Here is a 12,859-nt window from a genome sequence, read left to right as displayed (position 1 = left end):
TGCTCCTTCAGTTGTCTCAGCGTATGTTTTTTTTTCGTATATTTTTTGTGCTGTTTAGATCGTGCAAAATTTTGAGATATAATTAGATTTTTTTCTTCGGCCTAATTAAATGATTTCGACCCACTTTATGTCGGCTTACTGGCAGGGTCTTTTATGTCTGTAATTGCTTGGTAGGTTTTTGTTCAATATTTTTTTGTTTCTAAAGAGGGTAAATATATCTCATGGTTTCCTGGTTTTTGTGCACGCTAAAATTTTCTGTCAGAAAAGGATATATTTTCTGGCAATTAAAAACAAAATTGACATTTACTTTTATATGCGATGTTTCTTATCTATGTTTGAACAAAAATGTGCGTAGAGTTGGTTTTAATTTTAATTTACTGGTGTGTTTAGGATTGAGCAATTTCATTTGGAATCGGTTCATTTTGATGGCATTTTCATATGTCAATTTTTTTTAGAAAAAGAATTCGCGATGCTTGCAATGTTTATTTTGCATAGTTGACTTGACTGTTTTGGCAACGATGATGTGTGGCGAGCGTTGCACGATTTTCAAGATTGTAGTTTTCATGGCTGAAATTTTAGAAAAAAAAAGTTTTCGTGTTGTTTTTCATCTACGGGCATTTGCCTTTTTTATTGTTACTTTTATTGTAACCCAGTTTAATTAACGTTGCGTATCAAGTTCATATTTAATAAGTTTGATGTAATTGGAGTTCTTAAAGTTTTCAGAGTTTTTTCTCAGATTTTCTGCAAAGGTTTCTGTGGAACTTATATGAAGATTTAGCCTTCATTGTTTTTTTCTTTTATCTTTTTTCCCCTTTCATATTGATCCTAATTTATAGCAAAAACTCTTGATAATTTTTTTGGCTTTTTCTTGTTGCTCAAGGATATCCAGTTTTAAGCAAGATTTTAAGCACAGTTTTTGAGTAAATTTAGGAACTTGTAAATCGCGATTTTTTGACCAAATTTGTTTTTATTGATGAATGTAGTTTGTATAGCCCACTTTCTTCTTATGTTTTTATATTAGGTCATTGATTCTTATAACAATTGCATTTTGTAGCTCACGTTTTCTTCAACAACATTCCTTTAAGCGTTGACTTTTCGTTTGAAACACATTATCTTTTGAGTTGAGAATTTTATTTTGTATCGCAAGTATTGCGAAGCTCCGCTTCGCCTCTGTGTAAAATTTTGGTTTCTTCTTTGTTTATGTTCACGCTGTTTCGGCGGTTGGATTTTGGTTTCTCTGACAACTAATTGATTTCAAACTTTGTTTTTTGAGTCTAGATGATTTTGACTTCTTTTAAAATTTGATTTCAAATTTTGTTTCTCCGGCGGAGAAATTATTTTGAAAAGAAAGTGGAAAACAGATATTTCCGGTTGCTTATGCGTTCAATTATATCCTCTTTGCAATTGGAGATTCACTTAACACATGTTTAAGATCGCAGCGTTTAAGTGTTGTTCACTGGGATCACCATTTTAAAAAGTTTTGTTTTTTTTTCACAAAATTTGAAATGAGCATCCCTGTGGTGAGGTGATGTCAGGTTACTCGCAGGACAGGACATTTAAATCTGAATTCAGAATGTGATTACACGATTAATTTATGCTTTTATGAATTTTTCAAAAATTTCAATAAGCTTGAGAATATGTTTTTGTCGCTTAGTTTCCGCATCGTAGAATTGAATTTTTGCTGTACGCAATTCTAATTGTTGTTGCTTTTAGTGTTTGAGTTATTTCCGCTGTTTATAATTTTACAAGCCTGTGAATATATTGCGTCTGTCGATGAGTGACAAAGCATTCTGTTTGTACGTGTGTGTGTATTTTGAGGTTGAGGGGGACTTCTTAACTTTTTATTAGTCGTATTTTTGATTTTTTTCGGCTTTTAAAAAAAATTTCGGCCTAATTGGTTTCGGCTTGTATTATATCGTCTCTGTGACGTCATATTGTTTCATTTGACTGGCAGATAGAGTTTTGTGCGTAAGTTGATGGCGAGAAGGGCTTTTTTACCGCTTGATACATTTTCTTCCGATGCTTATTTCACATTCTGTTGTCTTTGCATGTTTTTGTTTCAAAACTAGCTTTATTTACTTTGATAGATCTAGTTTTTTGACATTTTCATTTTTTTCCGACTAAGCAGCTTTCTTGTTTTATATTGTAAGTGATGCGAAGCTCAGCTTCGCCTGTATTGAGTTTCTTTCTACTAAAACACACTGAAATACAAAGTTGCTTCACATTTTCAACGATGGGAACTATAATTAATATCAATAAACGTATGCATAAATATCCTAAATAGGCTCTTTTTACGTTGTTTTCTTGTTTATGTTTTTCGCCTCAGCTTTAATTATTTTTTGTTCCCTAGATATGATTTTTTTACTCTAACTCAGCTTCAGCCCGCTCAAAAGTTGATTTGAGACTTTGACAAGTGTATACATAGCTGTAAGTTCACCTAACATAGGAGAATTTTTTTTGATCAATGCTTTTTTCGAGTACTTGATGTCTTCACGTGGAATTCAGTCAGCCCAGTTTCCTTATGTTTTTGCCTCTATGGCTCCTAATGGGGTGGTTTATACTTTTGGTAGCAGATCGACACGAAATTATTTGTTTTTGCGTTTATTGATTCATCATTTTTTGATTTTGTAAGATCATTCTAAATAGTTTTTTTTACAATTTAACATAAGCCCGAAGAATTCGACATTTGCAAAGACAAGATTTTTTGGCAGAAGATTTACTGTTCAATATTTAATACTGGGTTAGTTATAGTGTCATTACCAAAACAATAATCTGAAAAAAAAACATTTAAGAGACAATTTTATAATCAAGGATGTACTAATTTTCTAATTCTTTGATTGAGAGCTAGACCTACTGAAACCCATATCTCTGCGGTTCCCAGGCTTTCCCTGATCATTTTTAACCAAGCAAATTTGATTCGTAAGCTGAATTACTGATCTGATAGATCAATGAGTTATCAGTTTACTGAAGGTGTGCCGTTTTCTAGTTAAAACTCATTTAAGATGACTGTATTGGTTTGGAAAACAATCAGCGAAAAAATCACCCAAGTTTCAGAACTTTTGCTGTTCAATGCAAATGGCTGTCGAAGCGAGCAGGTTGAATTTTGAGTTCTCTTTTGACAAAGATATCCTCAGCTCGCATTTGAGTCTTGGAACAGACACATATTTTGACATATGCGCCAGTAATTCCGCAAAGTGCGGACTTATTTTAGTTTCTGAGGCTAATGACAATTTTTCTGACTCATCATTTCCCAATTTATCACTCAAGCGTCGGTTAGTGTCTCACAATTCTGAAAAGTTCAAGCCAAAAAGTGCTAGGTTGAGTACACCAAAAAACCATGCAAAAAGAGTCGCACCAAAACAGCCGATTACCATGGCATCAAATGAGCAAATCCAGTCTGGTTTCCAGCAGAATCCAGGCGACCTTATTGGTGTGTTGCAGTCTCTGGAAACGGGCGAGAAGATCTTCTCGTGTAAATTGTGCGGCCAGCAAGGTAAACAGAAAGTGAACATTGAAAGACATGTAGTTGTGAAACACATGCAACACCTCAAGGAGACTTTTCAGTGCTCGATTTGTGAAAGAACTCTTTCGTCCAAGTACAAATTAAAGGGTCATTATATGAGTGCACACAACATGAATGAGAAATTGGCAACTGCCGCATTGACTGTATAATGGGTACTTAGTAGCTTCACCTCGTAGCAGATTTGATGAAACAAGTTTAACGTGAGAGTTAATGAGATTTATTGAATGAGAAAATAGTAGGGCATGATTTTATTTGCTGTATATTGAATTCTACTTTACTATTGGCTTCATTTTTTTGTCTCAGAGAATAAAGCACAATTTCTACAGCTAATTTTGTAAATTCAATGAGAAAGAAGTTTAAATGAGAAAGAAGTTTAAATGTAGCTTCTGATTTTTGAGTTTTCATTGAAATTTCAGCTTTTCAACCCAAATAGAGAATGATCCATTTGGATATAGAGATATAGCATAACAAACAATATAGCATAACGATTGAATTAAGTCTTCATAAGCAATCTGTTAATATGTATAAGAATGGTATCTGACCTGGGAGTTCGTGTTCACAGCTAGTAACTGGTCTATTCCTTTGTATTGTTTCATAACTAATCAATTTTTTTCTTCTTAAGTCAGTTTGTCAAACGGCGGACAGTACGCATTTTTTCAAATTATTTGATTATAATGTACTTTTTCAGATTGAAACCCAAATTTGTCTCTCGAACTTTAAAATGGCGTTCGTAAATGACTGCGAATGTGATGTAAAATTTTGTCTGAACCTTGATCCCGATGTTGTGAAATGTATCAGCTTGAAAGCAAGAAATGTCTTTCTAGACATTGTTGATTCCTCACTGTCAAAAAAATGTGGAAATCTCAGTCTTTCAAATTTGGAACCTGAGTTCAAATCACAGACAGTTTACCCAGAAAAGGCGAACATGAAGCGACAAGTAATAGACAAAAGATCGCCCCAGAAACCAAAAGCTCCTAAAACTGTGAATCAAGAAAAAACTAAGTCAAACTCATCTATTAAACCAATAGCAACTGCAATAAAAATGCAGCCGAGTTTTCAGCAGGATCCAAATGACGTCATTGCCACAATGCAATCGTTAGATTCAGGAGAAAAAGTTTTTTCGTGTAAATTATGTGGCCATCAAGCAAAACTGAAACCCAATGTACGCCGTCATATAGTTTTGAAGCATATGGAAGGTTTGAAAGAATCTTTTAAATGTACAGTATGTGGGAAAGAATTCAATTTGAAGCATCATTTGAAGGGTCATTATATGAGCTTTCATAACATGAATGAGCAGTTGGCCAAGGCGGCTTTGACCTTGTAGTTTTTTCTTGTTTACTATAATCCTGCCCTAGAATCGGTAGTTAAACAGCAATAAATTTGAATTCATTGTAGTGATTGGATCTGGCAAGTTTATGAGCGAGCAAGTTTAGAATAATTGCAGTACGGACATAAAAGTAGCATCTTTTGGTGTTCAATCGTTAAAATGAACAACATTTTTTTCAATCGTTAAAATGACATTTTTTTCTATTTAGTCATTTCCTCTGTAAATTTTTATATACGATGGAGGAAACTGTTCATTAGGATATAACCGGAGAAAAAATTGTAAGATTTTTTAAGGCGTTTTTTGGCCATTTAATCAGAAAGCGTCAGAAGTGTTCTGGGTTCCGAAAATTCCTCGTAAACAGCTTAAAGAGTTTTAATTTTTGGACTCAAAGATGTTCGTTATAAAGCTAAAAATTTTAGCAAGGTCATTGAATAAGTTTTACTAAACATAGGAAGACACTCCGAAAATCATGCAACCACAAACGAAACACTGAAATTAAGTTAAAGTAGATTTATGAGTAGTCACATATGTTTTCTTTTACATTTTAACCAATTCGTGTGCTCTATTTTGAGTAAAACTTAAGTGAAGACCTTGCTAAGATTCTTAGTTTTCCAACGAACACTTATGCTGAAAATTCAAACCTCCTTGTGCTGTTCGTGAGAATTTCTGTTAACTAAAATTCTTCTCTGACACCTTCAGATTATTTGACCAAACAAAGCCTTGAAAACAGCATTTGATCGGTTGAAAATTAGAAGTTGCGAATTCTATGTTGCGTGACTGTATAACTGAAATTAGTGATTAGATCGATAAAGTTGTTTAATTGTCTATTATGACGGTTGTTAAAATTCAACTTTTCAAAAATCTGGTTTTCAATAAAAAGCGCTACTTTGCATGAGGTCGGGTTGTATTCATCAAAATTATGTAATTGAAACGCCTCATTTTCGGAATTTTTCTGCTCCGTTTTAAATTAAACCTAAACATTTTGACTTCAATGTGATTTCGAAGCACAGCGATGGTTTGAAAGAATAATTCATTCATTTGCACAGTTTGGGAAGCTGAGTGGAACCAAACATTTGAAACGCACTTATTTGAAACGCACTTGAAGCTAGAATGAGCTAGAACCAGGCGCGGGTCTAGGAATTTCTCGAGGGAAGGGGGGGGCGGATTTTCAAAAAACATTTGAAATTTTGACGACTTTTTTTTGGTCGACTAAATTGATTTTCTGAGCTCTCTCAAACCACTAAAAAGACACTAATTTGACCAAATTTTCTGCGCCGCAGCAAATTTTTGAAAAAAGGCCAAAAAAATTGCGTTTTTTTGGCGCGCGCTCCCCGCTCAAAATTAGTATAGATTGGCGCCCAAGGCGCCTTTAGAAAATTTTTAGGGTCCGTCAGCAAATATGAATATCTCGAAATAGTACAAAGGGTGACCCTTTGGGTCGGCAAGGGGTCGAATCCCTGAGGGGGGTGGGGGTAGGAAGCGTCAGGCCCCCGCCCTCCCCCCCCCCTAAATCCGCTACTGGCTAGAACTTAGCTAAACACTTGGCTATTTAAGTGCATCCAATTTTAAGGACTTTTGCAATGTATGATTTGAACACTTTTTTTGTGTACATCTATCTGCACCAATGAACTAACTGAAAAACAAGATGACATGACAAACGGTTCGTAAATTATTTATATTTTTGCTAGCTTCTGACGCTAACGATTAGCGTAGTTTGTTACTGCCAACCTTCTTTTTTCTAACCTAACTCGCAAATAAAAGTATTCATTGGAAGTGGAAAGAGTTAACATATTTTGTGGCACTTTTGCTATAATCGCCAGCTAGCGCTAGAAGTTTCATGGCAACTTTTCTCTGCTTTATTTGTGGCTAGTGTTTGTGATGTTTTACGCGTGAGTGGTTAGTGAATGATACTCATAGTCTCTAGGCGCTGTAAGACGCAGATAGAATCCGAGGCCTTGTCCATTTCTTACTAATTCGAGGCTTATTTCTACTTTTTCTTATTGCACTTTATAGGGCTGCTTTTTGTCGTGTTCTCGAGAGTGTTTGCGAAGCGAAGTTTCGTCTCTGTTTTCATTTGACATCTTGCTGATGTTGCAATTCATTGATGATAAAGAAGTAAAACATTTAAACTTCAAAATAACTATATATATTTTGCTCGTTGCTTTCGGTTTATAAATTTTCTTTGCACAATGATTTTGTTTGCATTGAAGAACTATTATATTGTTATAATTCCGGGGTTTTATGCAGAAAACGGCCCAAATTATGAATTTTTATATCTTGAGCTAATATTTATGCAGTTGAATCTGATTTGCTAATATTAGCCAATCAAATTCAAGCAAAGTAGTCAGACAATTCAATTCAAACTTCCAGCAGACAAAAAAATTAGCCGGAAGTACCAAGTTGTGAAATTATTTTTCAGTGACGTTGATTTGAAGTCGCTTGGGAACTTTTACCCAGACGAGAAAACTCCAGTAAAAGCTTAAGCTGAATAAAATATTTATAATTTTGGTTATTTCCTCCAACAATTTTATCAGCTGGAAATTTTGATTGAAATGCCGGACCATGTTCTTTGACTTTCAGTGTCGAATTATCCAATCAGATTCAAACTTACTAATTATCCAATCAGATTTAAACTTACTAACTTACAGATTCAAACTTACAGGTAAGTTTGAATCAGATTCAAACACACCTGTGTGGGGGAAAACTATGGTCTAGAGTGAGTTTTTTTCGAGCAAAATCAGATTCCACAAATATCAATCATTAGGAGGTATAAGTGTGGTATCATTTTAAAGCCCTTGTAGTTCTGATGCTGACGCGAAAAAAATCTCAAAAAAGAATATTGTTCTCGATGTCGAGAAAAACGGTTTTGAATTTTTTGTTTTTCATTTAATTCACCTGGAGGATTCTGGGTGAGCGACTGATACCTTATCTAGAGTTCTACTGCAATTTGTTACATTCTTCTAGCTATTATTTCCCTCATTTTGCAGTTTATTATCTAATTTAATATCCCCACTATCTAAAAAATTCGAAAATTTTTGTTGAATATACGTTTGTTTCTCCATCATGCATGAGTAGCTTTACAGAATAGTCACATTTTGAGATAAGAATGATTAACGCGTTTTGATTTTGGGAAAGGCCTTTTCAGTGCCTAAAACTGTCCGGAATGAATCAAGAAATCTTGGTTGACCTGTTTATTACCGAAGGTATCTTAGATGTTGAGAACACAGCATCTTTTGAATTGACTTCGTTGGAAACCGGACTAACTCATGGAATTATTCGTTTTTCCTCGTCTGTGGATTTTGAACCACAATCCAGAAAAGTTTTCGAAAACCTGAAGTCCAAGCTCTCGGCTGTTATCGACCAATCTAGAAAACGAGGAGTTCAAAGCAATGGTTCAAGGTCCTTGACCTTTCACCCAACCAAACATAGAAAAGCCGAACATTCTGCAGGCTCCGAGAGTACTATGATTGACTCGGGTAACCACATCAGTGGGTTCCAGAAAATAGGATCGAACGAGAAAATGTTCACGTGCGACTTATGCGGCGCGAACTCGAAATCGAAGGCGTATCTCACAAGACATGTGTCGTTAATTCATAAAAGTACAACTCAAGCCTTGCAATGTGAGATGTGTAATTTCGCAACCAAATGGTCAGAGAGTTTGAAGAAGCATTACGTAAACGTGCACAAAATACCGAAAGTTTTTGAAATGAACATATGAGTTCAGCGTTGTCCAACTAGCGATCTATTTGAGAACAAGAAAACAGTTACAGTTAATTTTGAGCTTGAATTATCAAATGAGCTTGATATGTGATGCCTCTTATGATCAAATGAGCTTCTTATATGATATAGTTAAACGTTTATTATTGAGAAATTTATGCGTTAATTATGCTGTATTATCTAACTTTATCCGGTTTATTCAGCGCATTTTTCCGGTCTGTCATTTAAGAATAAAATATGAGTGAAGATGGTTCGAATCCCGTTGGTTGTCTCCGATAGTTTTTTGCTTAAATTTGGGGTTTCCTTATTTTGCCCAAAAAAAAACAAATTGAGCTACATTTTTGACTTGGAGAAAACTCTAATTAAAACAAGGATAGCCGGCCGCTGTGCAAGTAGCGCAGAATGTTCCAATCATATTCTTCAAAAAGACAACAAACAAAATTTTTTCTCTTAAATTATTATAATTTTTTGAGCGCGGTGTGATCAAAAGACCTCAACGAAAGCCGTGAACTGAGACTATTCGACAGTCATAGTAACATAGGCATGAAGAATGAATGGGAAAAATACCAAAAAAAGTTTTTATTCCCAAGTTGACGTTGAAAAAACTTCGAAAACTAACTTTATTTGAGTCAACTTAACTTCCCAGGGATTGAATAAAAAATTCATGGCTTCTAATTTTATAAAAAAGCTTTTTTGTTCCGATCATTGAAAATGGGGAGGAACTCTGTATTCGGGCGTGTTTTTTGTTTTTAATTTTTTTCACGCAAAATCAACTACCACAAATATTCATCAGATTGGATCGATTGATTTAACATATTGAAACCCTACCAATTGTGATTCAAACGACATTAAAAAATTGCAAACTGTTAAAAAAGCTTAAAGTCTTTGAGATTTAGTATAATTTCGAGCGATTAACTTCGCTATATGAAATTGGACATTTAGGCTCAGAAAAATTGATATCTTTAAACAATAAAAACGTCATTTAAAGCTTCTTTTAGTGCTTCATGGGTAATAAAATTTTACCAAAAAAATGAAAAACTTTTGTGTAGAATTTTTTTATTTGAAATTTTGTTAGTTATTCATTTTTTGAAGCCAACTAGTTACGGTTATGGCTAAATGGGTAGCTTTCTACGCGTTAGTGTAGTTTTCTTGTCATCATGGGAAAAGGACATCAAAATGAAAAAAAAAATGTAACACTTTTTTGTAGTTTTTATGATTTGGTCGGAACATTGTGTGCAACTTACATACACACCGGTTTTCCTTGTTTAGCTCGATTTTAAACTGAAAGTCAAGCTGGTTTTTCTTAATACTGGGAAAAATTTCTGGAAATTGCTTAATGTCATTCGAATCAAAACTGAAAGAGCTTTAAAAGGATCTATCACCTGATTCTGCGCGGAAAAAAAAACGTACATTCACCCGCAGACAAAGTTCCTCGATTTGCGATAAATCGAGCAAAGAAAACCATCGCAGACTGTGGTATCGGACCTGCAGTATGACTCTTATGCCTTTACCAGTTGTCCACAGTGGCTTGATCCAAGCTATCTTCGCTCATAACTTCTTAGAGTTTACTTGCCGTCCCCTTTGCATCAACCTATTGCATCTACTTCACGACATCAACTTTCGGCTGACCGACCCTAAGATTTATTGAAAGGAACCGTTGGCGCTAATATATGTTAATTTTGAGAAAGGAGTAGCTGCCAAAAAATTTTTTTGGTCATATTTTTCCATAGAGTGCACAAAAACGGTTCTTATATGGCTCTTATTTAATGTTGTTTTTGGAAAGCTCGTTAAACGAATTTAAATTTTGGTCGATGGAGCCAAACGAAATTTTGGTCGATGGAGGGGGGGGGGGGGGCTTTGCTATCTATCCCTCGTCTTTTGTCATACGTTTTGAATGTTTTGCATGTTTTCAATTTAAGGCTTGACTTAGTATGATAAGACCCTCTGCCTAAACCAACACCCAGAAAAAAATCATTGGTTGAATTTTTCCTGTTTTGTGGTTGCACAAAAATTCCAATTAATAAAGCTTCCCTTCGCATATATGCATCAAGTTAGCGTTCGTATAAAATAAAGTCCTGAGTTGCGCTATTTGTTTCAAATATTTATTGTAATTGCTCAATGATTCCCAGATCTTTCAATTGCTGCATGAAGTAATCATTTCCAAATCCTTTGTACCCAATTATCTTCTGGTACAGATACGAACTGAGTCTCGGATATCTCTGCTTGGTCTCAGAGTCAAAGTCGGTGCAGAACAGACCAAAATTGATATTATAACCATCGCCAAAATTGTAGTTATCCATTAGAGACCAAAAAGTATAGCGAGTTACTGGAACTTTATCTTCGCTGATCGATTTGTACAGTTCGCTCAAATGAGCAACCATGAATTTGATGCGATCGATGTCGATGACGTCACGACATCCATCGTCGCTTACGGGTGCAGCATATCCATTCTCAGTGATGTAAATTTCGAAGTCAAATTTTTGCCCGTAGTTTGTCATTATCCAGCTCATAAGTTTTCTCAGACCTGCTGGATAACCTCGGTTGAAGAAAAGTTCAGTTTCGATCCAGTTTTCAGGGAATATCTGATTCACAGATTGATCATTTTCCATACTGGGTTCCTTAGTGTATATTTGGTCTATATAGCTAATTTTGTCTCCTCCGTAGTAATTGATCCCCAAGAAGTCAAGTGTTCCCAGTAAAGACTCTTTATCGCCATCTGAAAAGACTGGAAGTCTGGATTCTGAAAATCCTTGGTATTCGCTTAGTTCGGCTATCACATTCTTCATGACACCTGGGTAATCTCCGGTTCCCAAAAGTGGCGAGAGAACCCAACCCAACTGGAATTGGAGCATCTTTTCGGCCGCAATTTGATCAAGGTGTGAATCATCATTAGGCTCGTGCCACGCAGAACCGGCAACAATTCCAACTTTGCCTCCTTGCGACGCTTTATACTTTGCATGGTACACGTGGTAGGCTCTGGCGTGAGCTAACAACTGCTGATGAGCGTTTTGGTACGTCAAGACACCCTTTGATAAAAATCCAGGGGCGCAGTTGCCTGTCTCGTAACATAAAGACGTCGTAAATGGCTCATTGAATGTAATCCATGTTTTAACTCGGTCTCCGAATGTTTTGAAACAGAAATCGGCATATATTTCAAACCACCCTGGTAACTTTTCAGAAGTCATCCCGCCCTGATTTTGCAATTTCTGTGGGAAGTCCCAATGCGATAAAGTGACCATGGGTTCGATTCCAGCGTGGATCAAACTGTCGATGACCTTGTTGTAGAAATCAACGCCATCTTTGTTTACATCTGTTTCCGGGTTTTCAAGTACACCATTAGGCAAAACTCGAGGCCATGCGATTGAAAAACGGTAATGGTCAACTCCGAGTCGCTTAAGGTTTTCAAGATCCCCGTCTATGAAGTAATAATAGCTCTCAGTAGCCTCATCGCCCGTTCCTACTTTCATTTCTTCAGGCGTGTGGGTGAAATTATCCCAGATGCTATACCCTTTACCCCCAACATTGTACGCCCCTTCAGTCTGGTAGGCGGACGTTGCGGTGCCGAATTTGAAGTGTTTCGGAAAAGTACCTGCTGCGAATGCATCTTCGATCGAGTTGTTAAATTTTGTCGGGTAGACGAAGTAGGGTAATGAATCTGCTGACGATTGTGAGAACGGAATTTTGCTCAAGCTTCCTGGTATGCACAATAATATTACACAGCAGATCAGCTGCATTTTGAATTAAGTTCTTTCACTGAAGCTTCTTTTAGCCAAACTAGCAAATTAGTGTTGTGATCTTAGATGAGCAATATTTTGTTTAATTTTGTTTTGCTTGAAACTATTTACTAAGTTCAAGTTTCAAATGATAAACCAGAAAAACCACGAGATGTGATTTTGATTGAAGAAAATGGGTTGGCTGTTTATACTGAATAAATAAACAAACAGATCCTTGTATCAAAAAGACCATGTTTGATTTGAATTTGGTAAATGATCTTTGTTAAAAGAGCAAAGATCAGAAATGATTATTGCTATTATGACATCTGTCTGTTATACCAGCGAGATTTCATTACAGACAGAAAATTCACCTGGGTAGACTTAAAAACACCCAAAAGTCTGAAAAGTCAATATCTGGGTTTAGAGAGAGATGAAGCATTTTGCGTCTTGTTTGCTTCTCGCAATTCTCGTTTCCTCTACTAAACACACATACACAAGAGTTCGGTATCTCTGTTCTAGTGCATCATGGTTTTTACTTTGCCGAATGGCAAAAGATTGCAATAAATGCACGGGGGATGA

At 35.8% G+C, this 12,859-nt stretch overlaps 1 protein-coding gene across 1 annotated transcript; it reads right to left on the bottom strand.

Annotated features, from left to right (window-relative positions):
- Nucleotides 1-10,669: 10,669 nt before the first annotated feature.
- On the bottom strand, nucleotides 10,670-12,301 carry LOC134840632 (cytosolic beta-glucosidase-like). Its single transcript, XM_063856578.1, has one exon. The coding sequence runs from the start codon at nucleotides 12,299-12,301 to the stop codon at nucleotides 10,670-10,672; it is 1,632 nt and encodes a 543-aa protein (XP_063712648.1).
- Between the last annotated feature and the right edge of the window lie 558 nt (nucleotides 12,302-12,859).

This window comes from Symsagittifera roscoffensis, chromosome 1 (genome assembly GCF_963678635.1).
Source record: "Symsagittifera roscoffensis chromosome 1, txSymRosc1.1, whole genome shotgun sequence".
Taxonomy (NCBI): domain Eukaryota; kingdom Metazoa; phylum Xenacoelomorpha; order Acoela; family Convolutidae; genus Symsagittifera; species Symsagittifera roscoffensis.
The sequence above is the reverse complement of the archived record's forward strand: the minus strand, read 5'-3'. Positions and strand labels throughout refer to the sequence as shown.

What these genes read in the sequence shown, in the direction of transcription:
- LOC134840632 (XM_063856578.1), bottom strand. Translation starts at nt 12,301, where the DNA reads ATGCAGCTGATCTGCTGTGTAATATTATTGTGCATACCAGGAAGCTTG.